This window comes from Mya arenaria, chromosome 1 (genome assembly GCF_026914265.1).
Source record: "Mya arenaria isolate MELC-2E11 chromosome 1, ASM2691426v1".
NCBI lineage: Eukaryota > Metazoa > Mollusca > Bivalvia > Myida > Myidae > Mya > Mya arenaria.
This window is the reverse complement of record NC_069122.1, coordinates 8,262,160-8,287,715: the sequence shown is the minus strand read 5'-3', so window position 1 is coordinate 8,287,715 and position 25,556 is coordinate 8,262,160. Positions and strand designations below refer to the sequence as shown.

The 25,556-nt window shown below is 34.2% G+C and overlaps 2 protein-coding genes across 2 annotated transcripts in view; both read left to right on the top strand.

Annotated features, from left to right (window-relative positions):
• The window catches only part of LOC128236245 (heat shock 70 kDa protein 12A-like), a 15,409-nt gene extending 3,927 nt beyond the window's left edge, over positions 1 to 11,482 (top strand). Inside the window, exons 2-16 of the mRNA XM_052951131.1 lie at positions 1,466 to 1,573; positions 2,222 to 2,314; positions 2,642 to 2,860; positions 3,017 to 3,167; positions 3,423 to 3,658; positions 3,690 to 4,014; positions 4,276 to 4,338; positions 4,757 to 4,875; positions 5,894 to 6,001; positions 6,977 to 7,069; positions 7,418 to 7,636; positions 7,967 to 8,126; positions 8,612 to 9,205; positions 9,613 to 9,675; positions 10,167 to 11,482. Of these exons, the coding sequence (XP_052807091.1) occupies positions 1,466 to 1,573; positions 2,222 to 2,314; positions 2,642 to 2,860; positions 3,017 to 3,167; positions 3,423 to 3,658; positions 3,690 to 4,014; positions 4,276 to 4,338; positions 4,757 to 4,875; positions 5,894 to 6,001; positions 6,977 to 7,069; positions 7,418 to 7,636; positions 7,967 to 8,126; positions 8,612 to 9,205; positions 9,613 to 9,675; positions 10,167 to 10,582 (2,967 nt within the window). The 3' untranslated portion in view covers positions 10,583 to 11,482. The remainder of the gene's footprint in view (positions 1 to 1,465; positions 1,574 to 2,221; positions 2,315 to 2,641; positions 2,861 to 3,016; positions 3,168 to 3,422; positions 3,659 to 3,689; positions 4,015 to 4,275; positions 4,339 to 4,756; positions 4,876 to 5,893; positions 6,002 to 6,976; positions 7,070 to 7,417; positions 7,637 to 7,966; positions 8,127 to 8,611; positions 9,206 to 9,612; positions 9,676 to 10,166) is intronic.
• Positions 11,483 to 18,979: 7,497 nt separating this feature from the next.
• LOC128236230 (heat shock 70 kDa protein 12B-like) lies at positions 18,980 to 25,335 on the top strand. Its single transcript, XM_052951113.1, has 7 exons — positions 18,980 to 19,159; positions 20,852 to 20,959; positions 21,618 to 21,710; positions 22,411 to 22,629; positions 23,033 to 23,192; positions 23,457 to 23,591; positions 24,920 to 25,335. Exons 1-7 carry the CDS (start codon positions 18,980 to 18,982, stop codon positions 25,333 to 25,335), a joined length of 1,311 nt encoding a protein of 436 aa, XP_052807073.1.
• Positions 25,336 to 25,556: the final 221 nt, after the last annotated feature.

Here is a 25,556-nt window from a genome sequence, read left to right as displayed (position 1 = left end):
TTTATCATATACCTTTCATATATACACTGCATGTATTTTATAATACCTTAACATGAAACACATCATATCATTTACTTGCTTTACCTTCGTTTTCTCTTGTTCAACCATTTCAAAATGCAACAACAAAATCTTAAAATTTACTTTCGTTTTCATCGGCTGCCCAAGGCTGAATGAGCCTAAACTGAGACTTTCACGAACACCTCGTGCATCAATTTAACTTGCGACACCTGACGGAAATATTCATCGATACAAAGGGAAATCAATTTTCTACTAATTCATTGCATTCAAACATTTTTCATCGTCTAACAAAGTCAGGCAAAGTATAGCAAAGTCAGGCAAACTATAGCAAAGTCAGGCAAAGTCAAACAAAGTCAAATAATCTTTTGTTTATTTTAACTGCATTTAAGCATGCATTTAACGAATTTAGGGTCTTAAGTAAATGTATTGTAAAATATGTGTAATTACTATTAGCAATAGAAGCAAGGTACAAAATATGTAGAATACAACCTTGCAAGCTAAGCAAGGTCAAATAATATTACAGAGTGTAGTAAAGTCAACCAAAATTATTTTTTGTTCACAGAAAGTATGACTATCGTTTAGATATTTTTATTAATAGAGCGTTCAGTTACTGTTGATCAAATAATAACAAAACAGTTGGGTTTTGTTTGTATCCAGGCCACACCAAGTGGATGCGCTCTTTCAGTACGACTTGAAAATTGCTGTTTGGTGACAACTGTATTAGCCGTCTTCACTATAATTGTGTAGACAAGGAACGCATGATTGTTCCAGACTGTCAACAAATATCAGCTGTTTTGCGGTTACCCAGACCTGATTCTGTCCTGACAAGAGGAAAGTTTGCTCGCGAAGAATGTTAAGCATGGAAATTACTTTCAAAAAAGACAAACCCGACGTTGCAGGTTTAAATTTTAAGCAAAAGAAATTCAGAAAATAGGGAAAATTCAGAAGTATGCAAAATAATAATCCGCGCGGCCAATTAATATGTGCGGGCGCAAAAAAGGTGTTTTTTATATTTTTTTTTCGTTTTTCGAAGTTTAGATGCGTCAAATTCGACGAACAAATGATCAATTTGTTGTAGCCTTAATACTACTTTGACATTTAAGTAAAATATATTCAAACACGCATAATGGCTATTATCAAACGAGTAATAAGATACTAAAGAATATTTGAAACCTTTTTCCAATAAGATATTGGATCACATTACGCAGTTAAGAATTTGTTGTTTTTCGGGTATACTATGATTCAAGCGGATATTGAAAATGAAAACCATGCACGATACAATTAATTTCATTTAAAAATAACCTACATGTTAACATTTGAAATGTTTCAAAATCATTATGTTTATATTATTGTGTTTTTGTACCGGAAATGTTTATTTAAATGTACAAATAATATGTAACTCAAGGGCTGTAAGCTTATAGGAAAATATGATTATCTCCACTCACAGATATACGCGAATGCTGATTGGACAGATGGATCGCGAATGCTGACGCCAAAAGCACCGACTGTTGTGTTGTTTGACAAAGCAAGGCGGTTTCATTCATTTGGATACAATGTGAGTTGACAACCAGTGATAAAAGCTTTTTTGACCTTACAAAAGACGTAGCAGCGTATTTAGATTGTACCGTTGCACAATTTGTGCCTCACTTGAACTATAAATACATAATGAAGTGTTCAAACGTTAAAATGTTTCTCTCACCCTGTAATACCCCATCGATATAGGATCTTCTATTGATAACTGTTGTGATGTAATAAGTGCAAGGTGATATCATGGCTTCATTTAACAAAAAGTCTTCAGTATTTGAGATAAGTATATATTTTAAACTGCTAAATTCAGTAAATGGAAACGAAAGAAAACATTAAGCCTATTTTAATTTATAATATATATTTGAATTAATTAATACTATTAACCATGAGTAGTATGTACTTCATTATTAATGTCGTTAATCCATTTGAGTACACTTTTATCATTTTTCGAGTGAATTACCTATTAATTTAAGTGCATGTCTTGCTCCAAAACAAATGCTTATAATAACATTATAATAGGAATCTAATAGAGTATAAATATGTAATTCGTTGAGTCATGCTAGACTTTAAAGGGGTAAAACGACTTGAGTCAGTTACTGAGTAAATGCTATGATTGGCAGCTGGGGTTGTCCAGGGCAACGTTGGCTTGTAGTTATTTGTTCCATTTTATTTACAGGCCGAGACAAAGTATAACGATCTCGCGTATGAAGATGAACACAAAGGATGGCGGTATTTCAGAAGATTCAGAACGACAATTTTTCAAAACAATGTAAGACTATTTAATTTTTGATACTTTATATTTTTTACACTTTCACTTGACAATATCAAACAAAAAAACAAACATAGTATCAACGTTAGGGTGTATCTTAACGCAAGACCTTTTTGTCTGTGACCATAATCGAAATGTTTGTTATATAAGTTTACCAACATATCTATAAAAAAAACTATTGGAACATAGTCGCATCATTATCAACGTTTTATTATCTCTTGCTTTATATAAGACATGAATTGGAGCTATAGTTGGGCGTTCTCTCATTTTGTCTTTGTGATAAAGTTAAGTTTAAATTTCTCAAAATATGCTACTTTTCAATTTCAGCGGCTAAGTCCCCATACTGAAATTGATGACGAACAAGGCCAGAAAATGTTAGCGTTAGATGTATTTGCAGCCGCCATACAGTTCTTGAAGGACCATTTGTTAACACGCCTGAGAGATATTAGAACCTATGTGCTTCCAACCGATATTGACTGGGTTCTAACAGTGCCTGCCATTTGGGAAGACGAGGCGAAAAAGTTTATGACAATTGCAGCAAATCAGGTTCTTTTTAAAACAAACTATTTGACATAAAGCATGTACCGGGTAGTAGTAGCAGCTGCCCTTGTTGTAGAAATCCTGTAATTTATATTATTGTTTTTATATTGATTTTATGTATAGATGTATTATTTAATCTATTACTGAATTATATAATTAAAGGCAGGTATACCGGGCGACCAGCTTACTCTTGTCTATGAATATGAGGCTGCTGCTGTCTATTGCAAAGGGATTAAAGATCTATCAAAGGATGGGGGTCAAGCTTCTGAATCTTTTGGAGCGGGATCCAAGTTCATGGTTATCGATCTTGGAGGTATGCAAACGTACAAATGTTGTGAGTTTATTAACGAAGAAATTATATCTATAAAGATTTTACAAAACCGAAATTTGAATTAAGAAGGAACTACAAGTAAAGTTTTACAAGACGTTGACACTTAATTTACAACATCAACCAGATAGGTTTATTATATATCCGTTAAATTAACACCAACAGTTCACATCAGTCAAATTCTGTAAATGTCACTTCTTTTTTATCTTTGTAAATTACCTTTACTTTTTCAAATAATAGATACAGCCGATATAATCGTACATGAAGTGCAACATGACGGGAAGCTGGTTGCTCTAGCTGCGATATCGGGTGGTCCTTGGGGTGGAATCTTGGTTGACAGACAGTTGGAGAAGTTTCTCATTGACCTTTTTGGTAAAGACGTCATTGACAAATTCTCGGAAGATTGTAAACCTGACAAATTAGACATGGACAGAATGGTTGAAGTAAAAAAAACGACAGATAAATTCATCAAGGGATCTAATTTGTTTTAAACTACCAAATGAACTATTTAAGCTGTATAGGGAGTTGAAGAACAAAGACTTCGATAAATCACTGTTGGAAACTGATTTTAGTCAAACAGTTTCCAATACACGGGACAAGCTACACGTTGCGAATACTGTTTTCTTGGACATGTTCAAAGAGTCGAAAGAAAAAGTCATCAATCACGTGGAAGCACAACTGAAGCACACTGATCTGGGAAATGTAAAAACGATCATGATGGTTGGTGGATTTTCTGAATCGGAAATCATGCAAGAAGCAATAAAAGAAAGGTTTGAAGACAAAGGGTATGAAGTTATCGTTCCGGAACAAGCAGGCTTGGCTGTGGTAAAAGGTAGCTTGTTTAAAAATATCTCCCTTGATTGATTAATATTGTTAAATGTTACATGTTGACAAGTTCTTCACAAGCTAAGACAGCACAAGTATTTCGAATCATTGTTCTTAGGCTTTTTTGTTAAAAATAAGTATGCTGCTCTGAATATTTCCCTTCGAAATGTATTTTCTGAAGGATTTTGTAGTTTTGATGCCGTGAGTATTTTTTTTTACCATAAGGTAATCTATTGAAAATAAATTGTAACTACCGTATTGTTTTCAGGTGCCGTGCTGTATGGTTACAAGCCTGATTCATTCTGTTCTGGAAAGATGCCCTTTACTTACGGTACGAAGAGTAAACTTCAATTTGTTCTTCGTTACTGGTGGGATTTGCTACCAATATGACAAAAGTTGATATAAAAAAGCATATTTAATATTTGCAACATTACTTTATAACATTACTTGTCATGATTCAATATACAAGAAGAACAGTTATTTCTAAAATCTTTTTTACATTTAAAAATGTGTTCGTATACACGATATCTGGTAAAATTAACGAGCCTTCTTGTAATAAGTAGAATATATGTTGACCTATTTAATATTTACAAACCGAGATTATTGAAGACCGTTCAATCTGTTAATTCCATAACTTTCGAAATAGACCGTAGTCAAGGAAGTTAATTAACTTTCTGTGAAAGTTATTTAGTTATCAGACAAGATAAAAATGGCGTCTAACAACTGGAAACAAAAAACTCGACCTTTAGGATTTGCTGATTATGAGCCGAGAAAAACGCGTTTAGTTGTTGCAGCTATTGACTTCGGTACAGCATATTCCGGCTACGCGTATTCCTTCCTTGATGAATACAAGAAAGACCCATTTAAGGTAAACTCTTAAGCGAGTGTTTATATTTAACTGCTGCTGCTGCTGCTGCTGCTGATGATGATGATGATTATACCTTATCAGATTTAGTCAGATTAGTTTTAACAACTCACCTTATTTAAATATTAATATTGTTGTAGACTTCCATAACATACACATTGACTGCTGTTGGATCATAGCGTAACACCCATTAGCGGTATATTTGATGTGTTTCAAGATCATAATTCAGAACATGAAAACAATTCTATTCATGTAATGAAGGGTATCATAATATATAAAGAAAAGTCGAAAAAAATAATACCCCCAACATATTACACGGTTTGATCCTTGGTATTCTCTGCATGAAATCGTAGGACCGTATCCACTGCAATTCGGAAGACTTTGTTTACATTCAAATATTTCTGATTGATAAGTCAGGTAAACATCTCATATTTTTGTCGAAACTTTGCTATTATACAGAAAGTTATCCAGACCTATATTCCCCTATTCGAATATATAAATAACAACGCTGACTAATACATAAAGCCATCAAAACAGAGAGTTTGGCTTTAACGTTCGTTTACTTTAATGAGCATATTAATGCTTCCAGAATCATATCATACCACCCGTAGTTTTATAATTATTATATAACCATTGTATTACATCTAGATATCTGCTTAATACTACTTTGCCATTTGAGTGAAATATCTTCACATGAGCATAATGGATATTATCTAACGAGTAATAAGATACTTAAGAATATTAAAAACCTTTTATATGTATTCAGTTTATATGTCATACTATTGCTCATTGTAGCATTGCAAATATGATACATTTATGATAAGAATAATAGTGTTTCATGAGTATACAATGGATTAATTTCAATTTAAAATTACCTAATGTCAACATTAAAAAAGTTTCAGAATTCTTATGTTTTGTTTCTTGTTTTGTTTTGAATCTGAAATGTTGATTACAATGTACAAATCATATGGGACTCACGGGCTGTGAGCTTATCGTAAAATATGATTATCTCTATTCACAGATATACGCGAACGCTGATTGGTCAGATGGAACAGGATTGGTGACGCCAAAAGCTCCGACTATTGTGCTGTTTGACAAAGCGAAGCGGTTTCATTCCTTTGGATATAAAGTAATTTAATAACCGTAGATTGAAGAATTCTTCTTAAATTTTACTCAACTCCGCAACACGCCAAACATGTCACAGTGTATTAGGGCTTTACCCTTGCAAAAATCGTGCTATAATTAAAGAAATGAAATACTGAGGTGTTCAAAGTTTGAAATGTTAAGCTTTCCCTTTCCTCTTGTAAAAGTTCAATTACCTAGGATCTACTATAGATACATATTGCGTTATCATAAGTGCAAGGTCTAGGTTTGGCTAAATTAACAATCAGTCTTCAGTATTTGCCCTTCTGAGTACATTCTGTTTTTCAAACCAAATAGATACAGTAAATGGATAAGAAATTAAGACGATTTCGAATTCTGAATGATATATTTTTTACTTTTAACCATGTCAATATAAATGCGAAAATCTTTTGAGTACATCTCTAACCTTTTCGGGTTAAATACTTATTGCTTTTAGTACATGTCTTGCTCCAAAAAAATCTTATTACAACATAAGCGAAAATAGGATTCTAACAGTAAAGACATGTTACACGTTAAACCATGCTAGACTGTAACGAGTTAAAATAGTTGAGTCAGTTGCTGAGTAAATGCTAAAGAACATTCAAAGGCATGTGTCATTAGTGTTTCATTTATTATACAAATTACAAACTTCAGTTGTTCTTTAAATAAGACGGAAGTAAAAATGTGGCTCTTTGGTTTGGTTGCCATAATTTGCAGCTGTGCTTGTTTTTTTTGGATTGACTGTTTAGGTTGGTTACTGTGATTGACTGTTTAGGTTGTCTACTGTGATTGGCTTCTGGCATTGGCTGCATGCATTTGCTTCAGGGCTTGGCTGATGAGATTGGCTGATGGAGTTTGCTGGTGGGGTTTGCTGCTTAGATTGGCTTCTGAAGTTTGTTGATAGCATTTGCAGCTGGGATTGGCAGCGGGGGTTGAACAGGGCAACGTTGTCTTGTTATGAATTGTTCCATTTTCTTTTTAGGCCGAGACGAAGTATAACGATCTTGCGAATGGAGATGAACATAAAGGATGGCGGTATTTCAAAAGATTTAAAATGACATTGTTTCAAAACAATGTGAGACAATTATTTAATACTGTATATTTTTTACACGTTTACTTGAGACATTCTAACAAAACGATTAATACTATCAAAGATAGGGTGTATCTAAACGCAAAACCGATTTTCCATTTTTCCAAAATGTGATTAAATTTCGTTTGTGGCATAAATAAAAATGTTTGTTATAAAGATTAATCAATATATTTATAAACATAAATACGTGAAAATAGTCGCATCATTATCAATGACCTGAGTTATACCTGAATTGGAGATTTTTGTTTGGCGTTCTCTCATCTTTTCTCTGTGATATAGTTCACTTAAAATTTGTACCTAGTTGATGAAAATTATGCTATTTTTTAATTGCAGCGACTAAGTCTCCGTACTCAAATTGACGACGAACAAGGCCAAAAAATGTTAGCGTTAGATGTATTTGCAGCCGCTATACAGTTCTTGAAGGACCATTTGCTAGCACGCCTGAAAAATAGGAGCAACGATTTCCGTCCAACCGATATTGACTGGGTGCTGACAGTACCTGCCATTTGGGAAGATGCAGCAAAACAGTTCATGATAATTGCAGCAGATCAGGTACCGCGAGTAGTAAACGGTCGGGTTGTTCGATAGTTTTTCACATAAGAATTGTGGTAAAATCATGCAATTTATATTATTGTTAATGGTATTATGTAATAGCTGATTACATAGATTACAATCGCAATGATTATGAATGGGCGGTGTAAGAGTATGGAACAAACCCGTTTTTAATCATTCCGATTTAATGCAGGTCACCAAATTGAAAATCATAATGTTTAAGCCTAGTTGGTAATGATTACCTATATGTAATGTCTTTGGCTATAAACGTTGGTTGATTTCTAAATGTTGATATCTTATTAATTCTGTTATTTAATAATTTAATTTAAGGCAGGTATACCGGGCGACCAGCTCACTCTTGCCTACGAGCCGGAGGCTGCTGCTGTCTTCTGCAAAGAGATTAAAGTTGATCTCTCAACGGAAGGAAATCAAGCTTCTGAACTTAAGTCTTTTAGCGAGGGATCCAAGTTCATGATTATAGATCTTGGAGGTATGTAAACTTTTAAAAGGTTTTAACAAAATTAATTAAAGAAGAAAATATATCATTGAAGATTTTACACAGGCCAAAAATACATTTGGTTTGTTATATTGTCTGTTTGAAAATAATAAATATATATAGATAGAGGATCTCAGATGAGTGTTTATTGTATATCAAATTTATTAAACGAATTCATTTCAAAACGATAAAAAAAAGAAAAATAAGCCTTCTAACCCTATCAATTTTTGAAGCCGATGTAGCCCTTTGTTTAGGCCTTATCGCGATCCGAAATAAGAATTCAGAAGGTTACATTATTTTGATTTAACAAATCGTTCACATCTTATATACATCATCAACCGAATTCATAGTAATTCATCCGTTAAATTGACATTGACAGTTCGCTTAAGTCCAATTTTTGAAAATGTTCAGCACTTTCTATTTTTTTGCTATATGTTTTTATTTGCAAATAACCATAATTACTTAACTTCTGCAAATAGGAGGTACAGCCGATATTACCGTACATGAAGTGCAAAATGACAGGACACTGGCCGCTCTAGCTGCGCCATCGGGCGGTCCTTGGGGTGGAACCTTGGTTGACGGACAGTTAGACAAGTTCCTCATTGGCTTATTTGGAAAAGACGTCATTGACAAATTCTCGGAAGATTGTAAACCTGACAAATTAGACATGGACAGAATGGTAGAAATTAAAAAACGACAGATAGATTCATCAAGCGATAAAGTTCATATCAAACTACCAAACGAACTATTCGACTTGTATAGGGAGTTGAACAACAAAGACTTCGATAAATCACTGTTGGAAACTGATTTTAGTCAAACAGTTTCCAAGACACGGGACAGGCTACATGTTGCGAATAAAATCTTCTTGGACATGTTCAAAGAGTCGAAAGAAAAACTAATCAATCACGTGGAAGCACAACTGAGGCGCACTGATCTGAGAAATGTGAAAACGATAATGATGGTTGGTGGATTTTCTGAATCGGAAATCATGCAAGAAGCAATAAAAGAAAGGTTTAAAGACAAAGGGTATGAAGTTATCGTTCCGGAACAAGCAGGCTTAGCTGTGGTAAAAGGTAGCTTGTTCAAAAAAATCTCCCTTGATTGATTTATATTGTCAAACCTAACATGTGCACAAGTTCTTCATAAACCACAACAGCTCCAATAGTTGGAATCATTGTTCTTAGGCGAAAAAGGCTTGTAATTGTGTTAGAAATAAGTATGCTGCTCTGAAAATATCCCTTCGGAACATATTCTCTGAAAAATGTGTAGTTTTGATGACATGGTGTCCTTATGAGTATTGGATGAACATGGTTTAATGCAGAAATATAGCCAAAATTGTAATATTAACAGACGCTGACACATTTACTGTTATTTGCGTTGGTGCGTCTAAGAGTTGGACAATCTGAGTGACCATTTCAATAACCATTTTACCATGAGGTAATATATTGTAGATTAATTGTTTTCACGGTATTTTTTTTAGGTGCCGTGATTTATGGTCATAATCCTGATTCAATCTGTTCCAGAAAGATGCCTTTTACTTATGGTACGTGTGGTTAACTTCAAAATGTCCTTTGTAACTGGTGGGATTTGCTACAAATATGACAAAAGACGGTTTAAAAGAGCATTGTATTCAAACAGCATATAATTCGCATGGAATTTTATTGTTGAACATTTCATTATTCTACATAACGAGTTACTTGTCAAGGCTATTGCTTTTATTCAATTGCCATGTTTTTTTTTTTGAGTTTTGACTCTTTGCTCGCGCTCAAATTATAACGAAAATAATGATTTCAAGGCAAAAATATTTCATTCATTGCTTTTATTTGTACAAATTATGTTCGAGCATTTGGTTTAGATTTGTTATACATTTGACTGTCCGCTGTTTTATGGAAAGAAAAAGAAGTGTTCGCTCTAAAATATACTGTAATATATGATAAGGGAAGACGTATTAAAACCATGAATTCTTATGGGGTTTTAAAATGATAATGCATTATGACTTGATTTAAAACTTCCTTTAAATGACTCATATTTTAGGTATCAGTACTGCTGTTCCATTTGAAGACAACTTGCACGCCAGAGTACATCGATACGTGCGAGCAGATGGAAAAGAAATGTGTGAAGATATTTTCAAAACGTTTACTGTGAAAGGGGAAAAAGTTGTTCCCAGGAAAACTTCAGCCAAACATACTTTCCAATCACCCGCTGCAGGCAACACGCGCGTAACAGTTGAAGTATACAAATCGGTGGAAGATACTCCTCCAATGTATACGACCGATTGCAAAAGAGTAGGGGAACTAGTGTTACACACAAGGTCCTGCCAGGTGGACCAGAAAGCTTTGATAAACGTGAAGATGATGTTTGGAGGAACAAAGGTCTCGGTGGAGGCACAAGAGCAGGGTACAATGGGAATGAACAAAGTTGAAGCTGAATTTGACTGGTTAAAGAATTAAGTGAGTGAAAGTAATCTTTTGACCCTGTGATACTTTGGCATTTTTTTCAACTTGTACTACATATGTTAGTTATACGATGATAAACTCTTTGGTGCTTGCATTGAAAATGATTAATATCACTAATGATCAAGATTTGTAAAAATACTTCGTTAAGCGAGTGATAAGCAAGTGAAGGGCTACGAGCACATTCTGCGAGAAATGCCGCAAAGGCCCAACGCTTATGAATCCATTTCCGGCCTATACGAAAAGCATTGTTAATGGCTTAATAAGCCCTCAATAGACTTGGTTTCTAATGAACTCTTGTTTCACTAACCGTTATAATACGGTTACCATATCAATTATCAGTAAAGCAAACTCTATAGTATGTGTTTTTGTGTTATTTGTTTTTGAGTATGCGGTGTTTATTTGTTTTGTCTCTAGTTTATTGACAATTTGAGACCTTGCCTTGTGCCAATAATCAAGGTAAATTTTTGAATATTCGACTACTGGGATGTCCCTGTTGTTTTCATTGTTTTATTGTATTCTTTAATTAAACATGTAAAGGCGTTCATAGTACAATGGTAAAGTTCAAGCCTTTACATTTGACTAGTTGAGACGCCTTAATAGCATTTCCCATTCAAATTTAATTTTCGTGCTACTTTTTGAAACATTATTATCTTATGAGTATTGTTTAAAGTTAACAAAATGCTTGTTACAATGAAAAGAAATTATCAAATTTTAAATTATAGATATTAGAGCTGTATTGTTAACATATGTCGAAAATGCAATTTGCATTTTCTACTACATATCACCTATTGCATTTGATGTCTCACATTCATTCATCTGTGTTTAAACACAATTTAATATGAGGTTGAATGATAAGAATGCTTATTGTAATTATTTTTGCTCAATAAAAAATGTTTAAACTAAAGTTGTTGTTTTTTATATTTTAATTAATGCAAATACTCTGCGTAAGCCCTAAATGTTATCAAACTGAAGTTTACGTATCTGCTTTAAATTGCACTTGTTGATGGTTTTATAACAGCAAAATGCGTTTCAAGCATTTCTATTTTATTTGGAACAAAAGCCTTTTAACCCCAGCAATATTTGTTGCGCATTTGCTATTGATTATATCCAGCATTGTTAAACTTCATAATTCTGCAGAATCTGATTTGCCGAAACTCTATCAGCTTTATTGGCTAAGTGTCTGGAGGTGATTTTAAAACTGTTATTATATACAATAACTTTGTCACTAAAAACGTCTGAAAAAACAGTTGTTTTCTGAAAAGAGAAATATTACATTGTTTCTATTTTTTGTAAACTTGCCTAAACTCGAAACATTTTATCTGTAACGTTGGATTCCGTTGAGACACTATACTTATTTGGAGACATAACTATAACGAACCTCAATTAAATGAGAGAGTCGAAAAGATGAGAGCGTTTTTCATGTGACACACTTCTTTGTCTATACAGAGTGAGATCTGCGTTTAAACTACGTTGAGAGCTGGAAATAGAAAAATGATTTCATGCACGTTTTTTTGTCTTTAAACACTAAATGGCCTTGGCAAGTGGTGCCATTTTTTTCAAACAAAGGGACACACAAACTCGAGTGTCGGATATTAACGAAGACAATTTTGACTGGATAATAACCGAAACCTTACTATGGACAGTTTGCGCTCGAGAGAAATTTGAAATTGACAAAATGGATGGTTTATCGCCCAAAAAGCTGAACATCGACTTGCATAACTACATGCAGCTATATTTTTCTATAAAATTAATTGATAGAGATGAATACTTATCCAAAGAAGCAACAAAGATGACTTTCTATAAATACACCCTGGCTGATCTAGGGGCAAGCGTTGTTGTGCGCACGATGTTATTGGGAATCAATGGATTATGAATTTAACATTTTCGCTGTCGGAGAAATTTGAAGATCTACTATAAACTTTGCCTTTTATTCCTGTAGAGTACAGTCGAGAGAGTGATTGAGGAATTCAGGACGCTTCCTAGAAAGATTAACATGGGCATAATAAACAGTTGTAAGCAGGTTAAAAGGACATTTGAATTGACAAATGATTTGTGTTTGAATTGGTTATTTAAAGAAGAGGTAGCACAAACGTTCAGTGAGAAGTCTAAGGGAGGACGAAGAAGAATTATTTATAATTCAATGAGTAATGAAATTGTTTTTCCGTCCGACCGTCGATGATATTCTAGTCAAAGTTTTGATAGAGTGCAATGAACCAAATTTTAAAAAATTTGTGCTCTTTTGGGTCGTGGCAGAGTGCCCATACACTTGAGTGGATAGCAAATGGCTTAACAATAACAAGCTTCCCTACATGTTTTGAAACACAATAAATTGCATCTGTGATTACCTATTTATCAATTGCATTATTACAGGCTCTAAACCCAGCGAAGCTCGGCAGAACCCTATTAAGGGTACATGTATGCGTATATACACTAAGCGCTACTTTCTTTCAAAAGTGCGACCACTATGAGTCTGAAAAAAGACGGAATGTGATGGAACCAATATTTTTCTGTTCATAAACAATATTGAGCTCGTGAATGCCGGACACCAAAATTTCAATAGAGCGTGACGAAACTGCGTTTGGTAGTTTTGGTCATCGCCAAATCGGTCGAGAATATATTCACATGAAAATTGAAACTACGAGATGCGAAATAGCGCCCCAGTACTTACCAAAATAGTTCAATGAAAGCTAATAAACAATTATTATGAATGCTTTCGGTAAACAAACAAATACCAATCAATCATATTTCTTTAGGCTGTCAGATATAGTTATTTTGTATTCACATTTTCATTAATTGGTTTTGTAAGTTTTATAAAGATGGATGGTTTAGCTTTGATCCACAGACTGTTGAAGGATTATAAATAAAAAGTGCGAAGAGGTTATCCCTCGTACCAAGCAACATAATAGCGTTAAGAGATTATGACTGAATATGTTGATAGGGAGCTTGTGGGCTGACACCATAGATTGTACAAAGAAGGTGGATGTGGATGATTTTCCATCTTGCCATGCAATACCGTGTTGATAAATCATTGCCTGTCGGGTCAACAGGCCCGGGAGGAAATAATAAAGAAACAGGCACCTAGCCCGCCCACCAAGCTGCCCACCCGGTAGAGCTGTACCTGGTGTACGCCAACATGCCATCACGCGGTTATTTGTTAGTACTTCGAGATCATATAATGGAAAATTGTATCCAAACTGAAGCATAATATGAGAAAGATTGGTCATATTAGCTCATTTATACTGTTTGTTTCATTCCTAAATGAATTTCTTTCATGCTATTTGTCAATCGTTTTGTTTTCTCGTTTTAGCAAACATTACATTATTTGCAAATCGTATAAGCAATAAAACATAACTTCCTACACATATGATGCAGAATTATGTTTTATTTAGTGTACATAAGATTTTTAGCTTATGGACAGGAAAAACATCTACTTTAACACTCACAGCAAGACAATGAGATCCCTATTTTAAAGAAATATTGCTACTTTTCATTTAAATCATTAATTCATACTACCAATCATTCATATATATTCATTAACTCATTTATTTATACAGTTAGTTTCTCCATTGAAAAACTTGACATTTCTGAATGCAAAAGAAATAAAAAATGAGCCGATTTCATTAAGATTAAAGCATTTTCCCTTCATGCATTACAGAAAAACCTAAATACTGTAACGTGCGAGCCAAACAAACACCTACAGATCCCTACAGAGAAAAGCATGCTCGACCCTGAAGGGATCTTTATTAGGATTACATTCTTAATCCACACAGAGCCCGGGCTTTGCTTATTTGCATATTATCAACCATACGTACTATGAACGTACTTCCGTCTATAACAGAATGTTATATTATGAACGCACATCCGCCGCCTACAGCGGACCGTTTCATTACATTCCCCTCCGAAAAGACTGGTCCCGAATCCTGGTCAGGGGTACTCAAGGGTAAGGCAAATCCGTTCCGACAGTTGTCAATATCCCACCTCTGCCACCATTTGTAACGTGCGAGACCAAACAAGGCCAACAGATCCCTTCAGAGAAAAGCATGCTCGACCCTGATGGGGTCCGCTGGCCCTTTATATACTTACATTCTTAAACCACATAGAGCCCGGGCATTGCTTATTTGTATATTATCAACCATACGAAATATGAACGCACTTCCGTCTAAAACGGAATGTTATATTATAAACGCATACCCGCCGCCTACACTTACAATACACTCAAAATGCCTAAAAACAAATTTATTGTTTATTTTTATAGCCAGCCTGGTTGTTGAAACCACGGAAGTATTTTCAAGGACATGAACCAATGCTGGTCAAAACGTATGGAATTCCATGCCGGCTTCGGCAAGGTTTTTACGAGAAAGGCATACCGTCTCCAAGTGAGAAGGACTTCTAAGCATGTCTGGTTTCAACTTTTTCAAAATGCATCTGGGTGCTCAATTTTAACTGAGATTAACTTCAAGTTGTTAAAAGCTGATTGCAAAATGTTTATAAATGACTATATATTATAGATATATAAACTATAAATTTTGTCCTGAAAATCTATGAATTCATAAAAGGATGACTATATAGAAGGTTGTGTATGCCTCAAATGAGTGTTTACAAGCATTGTTCATACTTTTACAGTATCAGCAGATTTATTCTGTGTAAAACATTGCGTTTGTGTCTTTCCTGCAGATCATGTTGTGTCAATAAGCTGCAGTTAGCTGCCCCCCCCCCCCCGGCAGTAGGCAGTAGTCCTGCAGCTCTGAATCCAATATTTGAAGAATCTTAGCCAACTCTGTAGTACTTGTTCGTATGTAAATGATTCAAAAGAGTGATATTTATAGCAAATCAGTTAAAATTAAGCAACATATAGACAATGGTAAAGTGCTGTACTCTAAATATTTGCCAAATCAGCCTTCAAAACAGATACTCAAAGTACAAATAAAATATAATTGGGCATAATAATGCAAGGTCTGCCATTCCTACATCATGTTGCGCCATTTGTCTAAGAGGCAATCAGTTTGGCATATGGTGGTGCTTAGACTGTCTCTAAACACATGATCACTATTTTTTGTTTATCTGAACAGTTCTGTTACGTATGTTATGTATAGAAGTGGACCAGAGGATAAATTGGCAAGTTGAAGCATTTCTGTATGGTTTTATGTCATTTTTTATATAAAACACTAAGTTGATAACGTGGAAAAATATTATTTTGCTTAGAAAGAAATCTTAAAGAGTAGGCAGGCTATTTTTGTGGTGCTGTTTTATAAACACCATTGAAAGCATCAATGAAAACTTTACTTGGTCAGATTATTCCAATGCATAAGGAAATGATGGCTATTCAAAGGTTTGTGGCTTGCCACGGCTATTTCTGCTTTTTATGAAAATATCACAGGTGATAATACTTGCTTCATTCTTAAATTATTTAATATATCATTGCGAAACTTTGTGTTTCAGTATGAGTTGCATATACCCTGAAATTGCACAATAGTAGTTGAAATCTGTCTTGGCAGTGAAGTGAAAAGCCAGGTTAGTGTCTATTTGAAACATATATTAAAACTGTAGTCTTAGGCCATATTTACATATTTTTACATTGGTGACTGCATTTGTTAGTGTGATAGCCTTTTCATCTGTGTCAATGTGAACAAGTTGAGCCTTGTGTATTACTTCATTTTGGTGTTAATCTGTTTCAGATCGGGATCACTTTAGTACCGTATGCAGGGTACCAGATTGGCATCTGTGATTGATCACGTCAGTACCGTATTCACCAGTAATATTTTAACCAGGATACCAGAGTGCCATCTGGGAATGATCACTTCAGTACCGTATTCACCAGTAATATTTAACCAGGATACCAGAATGTCATCTGGTGTTGATCATTTCAGTACCGTATTCACCAGTAACGTTTTATCCAGGATACCAGATTTGCATCAGGGATTGATCACTTAAGTACCATATTCACTAGGAAAGTCTTATCCAGGATACCAGAGTTGAATCTGGGATCGAACACTTCAGTACCCTATACCAAAGTTGCATATGGATCTTGGATTGATGACTTAAGTTCTGTAATTAACAAGAACGTTTAAGCTAGGAGACAAGAATTGCATATGCACAACAAATTGTTCACAAACGACAATCATGAACTGTTATCGATATATTTCTATTTAAATTTAAAAAGTGAAATTGTGTAAATTTTATAAAAAAACTTCATGTAGTGTGGGTGTGCCAAGACAAAACCACTCAACTTCGGAGTTCGAAAATATTTATTTATACCTAGTCGAACGAAACCTAAAACATATAATAAAACATATAAAAGTATATGCTAACATAATCATATTATTAATAACACAAAATACAAAGACAATGGACAGTGATCGGTAAATATATCAAGGGAGACTTCGCGGTTAAATACATAAAACATTCTAAGAACTATGAGCAATAAACTTACCAGGCACGTCTAAATAATAATTAAATATGAATGAATATTTCAGCTCAAAGATAAGAGCGAATATTAAATAAGTAAGAATATAGTAACAACTGTTACAATTGAAATCTTGACTTGCGTCGATGATGATTCAGAACGGAATGATTTATGTGTATATATAAATAAGGGCGTGTGCAATGAAGCGGGAAAAAGGGGAAAATGCATTATGAACCAATCAATCACTCTATAAATTTAGACAAACTCGCATAACCAGTATTCACGCTCTGACGCACTCGGACATAGACGGACATTAACGGACATAGACGGACAGTAACGCACAGAGGACAATAACCACGTAGCACAACACTAAACACGACGATACACAAAACAATACAAAACAATATACGATATAGAACCATACCAAACACACAAACTGATAAAATACTGAAATATGCATCTTGCTACATTCATTTAAACAATAGTGTTGTTTTATTGAAAGCGTTTGTAAGAAGATCTCTGTTTTCTTTACTTCACAAATCTTCAGTCTGCAATTATGTTTATTTATTATAAATTATTGAAAAAAAGTTTTTAAACATCGGGTACAGTTGTTATTTGTCAGCATTTTAGAATTACCATGTCATGTTTTTGTACCATATCTTCTTTAGCTGATAAATCAGGTCCTGATTCTATTACATTTCCAACTTTTATTGTTACAGTAGATATTTATGTTAAATTTGTTGGCACAAAAGAAAAGAAAAGATTGAATGTTCATTTTTGAGTGATTCGTATAAAATAATATGAAAGCGCTGTATATAATGCTGGACCTAACAAGAGTTAACATAGTAACTTCTGAACAATTGAGTGTATATATGAACACAAAAAGTTTATCTTGCATTGCTATGTCAAAAGGTATAATATTAAACTAAATGAGCTAATGTAATCATAATAATAGTGCATTCTTGTTCTGATTATATTGTGAACTGTTAAACTGCTATATAGTGAATATATTACAATTTTACAACATATTATATATTATATTAACGTCAATAACTAATGTTTTATGGATAAATGTATGTGGTTATTTTTAAATGTTATGTTTTATTCATTGTTAACAATTATGTTTAAAGTCTCATACTCGAAATATTTAAATATGTTCATACGTCTTGCCTACATTGTTAGATTCAATGATTGAACGATGTTAATAACGTCAACTACGGGGGATTTATATTCATTTCAAACTGCTGAGAAGTTCAAATTTTCCGGGTATTTGCAGAAGCTTAAAAATCTTAAATACACACAATGCTGTTTACATATTAAGATAGTTAAGTACAGGTTGATTGTCAGATAGTTTTAGAGTCTATGATAATTCATTTCAAATAAACTCAATCTGTTTTCAGTATTATAGGTTTATTGCTATTGCATTGCCTTTACCTTACTCGTGATGCACCTAAATGATCTAATTGGTCATAGTCATAGTCTTGGTATGTCCTTTAAAATCAATTTTGCACTTTTTTCCCTAGGACAAATTGTACAGCAATAGCAGTTTCTGTAATTGATAACATTCCTAGAGTCCAAGGCAGTGCCTTATTTCATATTAATTCTTTAATGTTGACCTTTGCTTTTGTACGTTTTCATGACCCAGTTCTCATTTTTGTGTGTGCAACATTCCTTTATAACACTTCTTTTTATGATCCTATATACAAGAAGAAAAGCCATATGCAATATCGTTTTTGCGTTTAAAATAATGTATTTAATTTGGTTTGATAAAACTATATGAATACACGTTATCTGGTTAAATTTATTAGACACTTGTAATAAGTAGAACATTTGTTGACATATTTGATACTGACATGATGAGATAATTGAAGACCGTTCACTCTTTACGCATGCGCATCAAATATCAACTTTCGAATTAGATTTAAGCAGTCAAGGAAGTAACTTTACCTTTCCATAAACGTAATTTAGATATAAGACACGATTTTAAAATGGCGTTGTTTGACTGGATACTAGACAATTTTTTCCTCATGCCTTCCCCGCCTCCTAGTCGAAGAATTGTTAATAATGAACAGAGAAAAAAGCTGGTAGTTGCAGCTATTGACTTCGGTACAACATATTCTGGCTACGCGTATTCCTTTCTGGATGAATACAAGAAAGACCCATTAAAGGTAAACTCATTAAGGAAAGTGTTTGCGTTTAACTGATGATGCTGATGCTGAAGCTGCTGCTGCTGCTCCTGCTTCTGCTGCTGCTGCTGCTGATTATTATTATTATTATTATTATTATTATTATTATTATTATTATTATTATTATTTATTATTATTATTATTATTATTATTATTATTATTATTATTATTATTATTATTATTATTATTATGATGATGATGATGATGATGATGATGATGATGATGATATGATGATGATTATTTTGATGATGATGATGATGATGATGATGATGATGATGATGATGATGATGATGATGATGATGATGATGATGATGATGATGATGATGATGATGATGATGATGATGAGATGATGATGATGATGATGGTGGTGGTGGTAGTGGTGGTGGTGGTGGTGGTGGTGATGATGATGATGATGATGATGATGATGATGATGATGATGATGATGATGATAATGATGATTATTATTATTATTATTATTATTATTATTATTATCATTATTATTATGATGATGATGATGATGATGATGATGATGATGATGATGATGATGATGATGATGATAATGATGATGATGATGATGATGATGATGATGAATTTAAACAGCTCACCATTTTTTAATATTGATAATGTAGTTAACTTCCATTGTGCATTTTGACAGCTGTTGGATCATAGTTTTATACACATGAGCTGCCTATTTGATGTATATCAATATCATAATTCAAAACATGAAATCAATATTAAACTTATGATGAAGGATACTATAAAGAAGAAAAGTAGAACATAAATAATCCCCAAAACATATAACGATACATGTATTTGATCCTGTGTATTCTCTGCTTGAAATAGTAGGACCTTACCAACAGCACTTCGGAAGACTTAGTTCACATTCAAATTGATAGTATTGATAAACAGTTAGGCATATTTTCTTGTCGACAACTTGCTAAAATACAGGACGTTAATAAGACAGGTAACCGGAAATATGTATCCCTCTTCGTATTAAATATGGCTGATCAATGTAGAGAGCTATCAAAACAGAGGGTTGGGCTTTAACGGTTGTTTACGAACATTATATTTTGAAACAGTCGTCTATAAGCAAAGTAATGCTTAAAGTAATGGTTCTAGATTCATGTCATACCACCCGTAGTTTCATAAATATTATATAACCATTGTATTTCATCTAGATTTCTGCTTGATACTACTTTGACATTTAAGTGGAATATTTTCACATAAGCATAATGGCTATTATCGAACGAGTAATAATATACTCATAAATATTTAAATCCTTTTTCCGAAAAAATGTATTGGATCACTTAAGCAGTAAAGAAATGTTGTTGTTTTACGTATACTATGATTAAAACGGATTTCGAAAATGAAAACCATGCTCGACGTTCGGTATAAATAAATATATATATGTATTTAGTTTATATGTCATGCTATTGCTCATTGTAGCATTGCATATGATACAAATATGCTACAATTATGATAAGGATAATGTTATATGAGTATACAATTGATTATTTTCAATTTATAATTACCTATATGTAAACACCAGAAATGATTTAAAACAAATGTTTTTTTTTTGTTTTTTTTTACCGGAAATGTTCATTAAAATGTACAAATTATATGTAGGTTACGGTCTGTAACCTTAAAGTAAAATATGATAATCTCCATGCACAGATATACGCGAACGCTGATTGGTCAGATGGATCGGGAATGGTGACGCCAAAAGCCCCAACTGTTGTGCTGTTTGACAAGGCGAAGCAGTTTCATTCCTTTGGGTTCGAAGTAAGTTGACAGCCGGTGATAAAGGCTTTATTAGACTTTGCTAAACACGCCAAAACATGTAGCAGCGAATTAATATTTTAAACTTTCAAAAATCGTGCCGAAATTTAAAAAAAAAATGAAATAATGAAGTGTTCAAATGTAGAAATCTTCAGCGTTCTCTTTCGTCTTTCTTTTAAAATCTATCAATCTAGAATATACTATTGATAAATGTTGCGATGTCATAAGTACAAAGTTGCAAATTTTGCAATAGTCATACAATTACAAACTTCAGTTATTCTTTTTATGGTTTGTCTGATATAGCTTGTTCCATTAAATAAGATTTCAGTAAGAATTTGTCTGCTTGGTTTGGTTGCGCGAAAATGCAGCTGTGGTTGATTATTTGAATTGCCTGAGATTGGCTGTTTGGGTTGTCTGCTGGGATTGGCTTCTGGCTTTGGCTACTGGCATTTGCTTCAGGGATTGGCTAGTGGGGTTGACTGCTGGCATTTGCTTCAGGGATTGGCTGGTTGCAATGATTGCTAGGATTGGCCGGTGGGGTTGGGTGTTTATTTTTTGTCTTCTGAAGTTTGTTTAAGTTTGTTCATTTGCAGCTGGGATTGACAGCAGCGTTATCCAGGGCAACGTTCTCTTGTTATGAATTGTTCAATTTTCTTTCCAGGCCGAGACGAAGTATAACAATCTCGCGAATGATGATGAACATAAAGGCTGGCGGTATTTCAGAAGATTCAAAATGACATTGTTTCAAAACAATGTAAACAGTTTTTAAAACTTTATATTTTTTTTTACATTTTTACTTAAGAATACCTAACTAAAACAAATGAAAGGATGAACGTTAGGTTTTTTTTAAAAAAGCGATCTGATTTTGTTTGCGCCATAAAACTGTTTGAAATAAAGATTGATCAGTATGTCTATAATTATAAGTACTAGACGATAATCGCATCTTTATCAACGAGAGTTTTGTTATGTATTTTAATGTAGTCACATGGCCTAAAGCGGAGCCTTATATTGACAATACCCTCATTTTCCCTCTGTAATAAAGTTCACTTTAAATTTATTTCTAATTTAATATGGTACTTTTAATTGCAGCGGCTAAGTCGCCGTACAAAAATTGATGACGAACAAGGCCAGAAAATGCCAGCGTTACATGTATTTGCAGCCGCTATACAGTTCTTAAAGGACCATTTGCTAGCACGCCTGAGAAATAGGAGCAACGATTTGCTTCCAACTGATATTAACTGGGTGCTGACTGTACCTGCCATTTGGGAAGACGCAGCAAAACAGTTCATGTACTAGACGATAATCGCATCTTTATCAACGAGAGTTTTGTTATGTATTTTAATGTAGTCACATGGCTGAAGCGGAGCCTTATATTGACAATACCCTCATGTTCCCTCTGTAATAAAGTTCACTTTAAATTTATTTCTAATTTAATATGGTACTTTTAATTGCAGCGGCTAAGTCGCCGTACAAAAATTGATGACGAACAAGGCCAGAAAATGCCAGCGTTACATGTATTTGCAGCCGCTATACAGTTCTTAAAGGACCATTTGCTAGCACGCCTGAGAAATAGGAGCAACGATTTGCTTCCAACTGATATTAACTGGGTGCTGACAGTACCTGCCATTTGGGAAGACGCAGCAAAACAGTTCATGACAATTGCAGCAGAAAAGGTAGATTTTAATAAAAATGATTCGACATAAATGATGTACCGGGAGTAGTAAACACTGGCCTCGTAGTAAAATTCCAGTAAAGAAATTAATGGTATTATCTAATAGTTAGATTACATAAATTAAAATCGTAATGATTTAGTATGGGCGGAGTGAGCGAAGTGAACAAGCCCAAGCTTAATCATTAAGATTTAATTCAGGTTATCAAACTGTCTAAGGATACAACCTCAGTGGCTGACACATTGTCAACGCAAAATCTGACGTAGGAGTTGTACATCGGATGAGAGACATCGCCCAGGAAAGTTGAATTTAAACCTGGGTAATGATTGCCTATCTGTAATTTCATTGGCTATAAATGTTGGTTGTATTCTAAATGTATTTTGTTATTGAAACAACATGATTTAAGGCTGGTATACCGAGCGACCAGCTCAGTCTTGCCTATGAGCCGGAGGCTGCTGCTGTTTTCTGCAAACATATTAACTTTACTCTATCAACGGCGGGAGGTCAAGCTGCTGAACTGGAACCTTTCGGTGCGGGATCCAAGTTCATGGTTATAAATCTTGGAGGTTTGTAAACTTGCAAAAGGTTTAAGAAGTGTTAATTAAAAAAGTTATTATAACAATTTAGGTTTTACACAGTCATAATTGCGATCCGAAATAAGAATTAAGGAAGGTAATTTTAGATTAATTTAACAAGACGATGACATCAAATAGACGACATCAACCACTTTAATTTTAATCAATCCGGTTAATTGCCATTGTTGATTCGCATTAGTCAAAGTTTGTAGATGTTTTGCCACTTAACATTATTACTTTTACTTCTTTAAACAGGAGGTACTGCCGATATTACCGTTCACGAAGTGCAGTATGACGGGACGCTGGCCGCTCTCGCTGCGCCATCGGGCGGGCCTTGGGGTGGAACCTTGGTGGAGAGTCAGTTGGACAAGTTCCTCATTGGGTTTTTGGGTAAAGACGTCATTGACAAATTTTCGGAAGATTTTAAACCCGACAAATTAGACATGGACAGAATGACGGAAGTAAAAAAACGACAGATAATTCCAACAACCGACAAAGTTCATATTAAACTACCAACTGAACTGTATGGGTTGTATACGGAACAAAAAGTTGAAGAACAAAACATTCGATACATCACTGTTGAGTAGTGACTTTAGTCAATATGTTTCCAAGAAACGGGACAAGCTATACGTTGCGAATACAGTTTTCTTGGACATGTTCAGAGAGTCGAAAGAAAAACTCATAAGTCACATGGAGGCACAATTGGGACACACTGATATGAGAAATTTGAAAACGTTGATGATGGTTGGTGGATTTTCCGAATCGGGAGTCATGCAAGATGCAATAAAAAATGGTTTGAAGACAAAGGATATGACGTTATCATACCGGAAGATGCAGGCTTGGCTGTGGTAAAAGGTAGCTTGTTCAAAATGTTCTTCATTGATTGATTAATATTGATAACGCTAACATGTTTGACAAGTTGAAAATGTGGCTCGTATTTGTGTTTGAAATGAGTATGCCGCTGCTCTGACTATATTTCTTTCGGCATATATTTCTAAAGGCGTTTTGTGGTTTTGTATTTTTTGTTGATTATTGGATCAATTGGTTCAATGCAGAAATATAGCATTTATAGTAATGTTCACAGACGCTGACATATATACCGTTATTATCGTTGGTGCGTCTTACAATGAGATCAACAATGCTCAGTAATATTTAACAAATATAAACAGTAGATAAATTGTCACCACGGTATTGTTTTCAGGTGCCGTGATTTATGGTCAAAATCCTGATGTAATCTGTTCCAGGAAGATGCCTTTTACTTACGGTACGTATAGTTCAAACTTCAAAATGCCTTTTTTACTAGAGGGATAGGCTACCAACATGACAATATTTGATATAACAACATTGTCTTAAACAGCGTATATTTCGCGTTTTTTGTTTTTTTTTAAACATCTATTGGTCTACAAAAAGTGTTTTTATCACGTTTATTGCTTTCCTCGCGCTCAACTTCCACTAGTAATACAAGACAGAAGATAGGTCGTTTTTTATATTTCCTTGTACAAACTATTACTTGTACTTATACAAACTTATAGTATACTATTCATACACTTGACTGTTTGGTGATTTGTGGTATGAGAACAAGTGTTCAGTCTAAAGTAATATATTGTGATTTGTGAAGGGGAATACGTATTCAATTATAAATCTTCAAGGGGCCCTAACATAATAAAGAATTATTAACTATTTAAGACTTCCTTTAAATGATTTATTTTGTTCTTCAGGCATCAGTACTGCTGTGCCGTTTGACTACAATAAGCATTCCGTAGTGCACAAATACACGCGATCAGATGGAATCGAGGTGTGTGAAGATATTTTCAAAACGTTTATTTTGAAAGGAGACACAGTTGCTCCCGAGAAAAAGTCCGCCGAACACACTTTCAACTCACCTACTGCAGGCAACACGCAAGTAACAGTTGAAGTATACAAATCGGGGGATGATACTCCTCCAATGTATTCTTCCGACTGCAGAAGAGTAGGGGAACTAGTGTTACAGACAAGGTCCTGCCAGATGGGCCAGAAAGCTTTGATAAAAGTGAAAATGATGTTTGGAGGAACGAAGGATTCGGTGGAGGCACAAGAGCAGGGTACACTGGGAATGAACAAGGTTGAAGCTAAATTTGACTGGTTAAAGAATTAAGTTTGGGGACTTTCATTGAACTGTTTAGAGTCTACTGTGATAGTTAAGCATTTTGTTATAACTCATACTATATTTGTTAATTGAACGAATATACACATGTAGACGCGTTTGTGCTTGCAGTGAAAATGATTAATATCGCTAATGATCAAAATTTGTCAAAATGCTTTTACATGTGAGTGATACAAGTACATTCTGCGATAAATGCGAAAAAAGACTAAGCT

What these genes read in the sequence shown, in the direction of transcription:
- LOC128236230 (XM_052951113.1), top strand. Translation starts at nt 18,980, where the DNA reads ATGGCGTTGTTTGACTGGATACTAGACAATTTTTTCCTCATGCCTTCC. An exon ending in TGACAATTGCAGCAGAAAAG is followed by an intron (nt 22,630 to 23,032) that starts GTAGATTTTAAT and finishes ACATGATTTAAG; the next exon opens with GCTGGTATACCGAGCGACCA. An exon ending in CATGGTTATAAATCTTGGAG is followed by an intron (nt 23,193 to 23,456) that starts GTTTGTAAACTT and finishes TTCTTTAAACAG; the next exon opens with GAGGTACTGCCGATATTACC.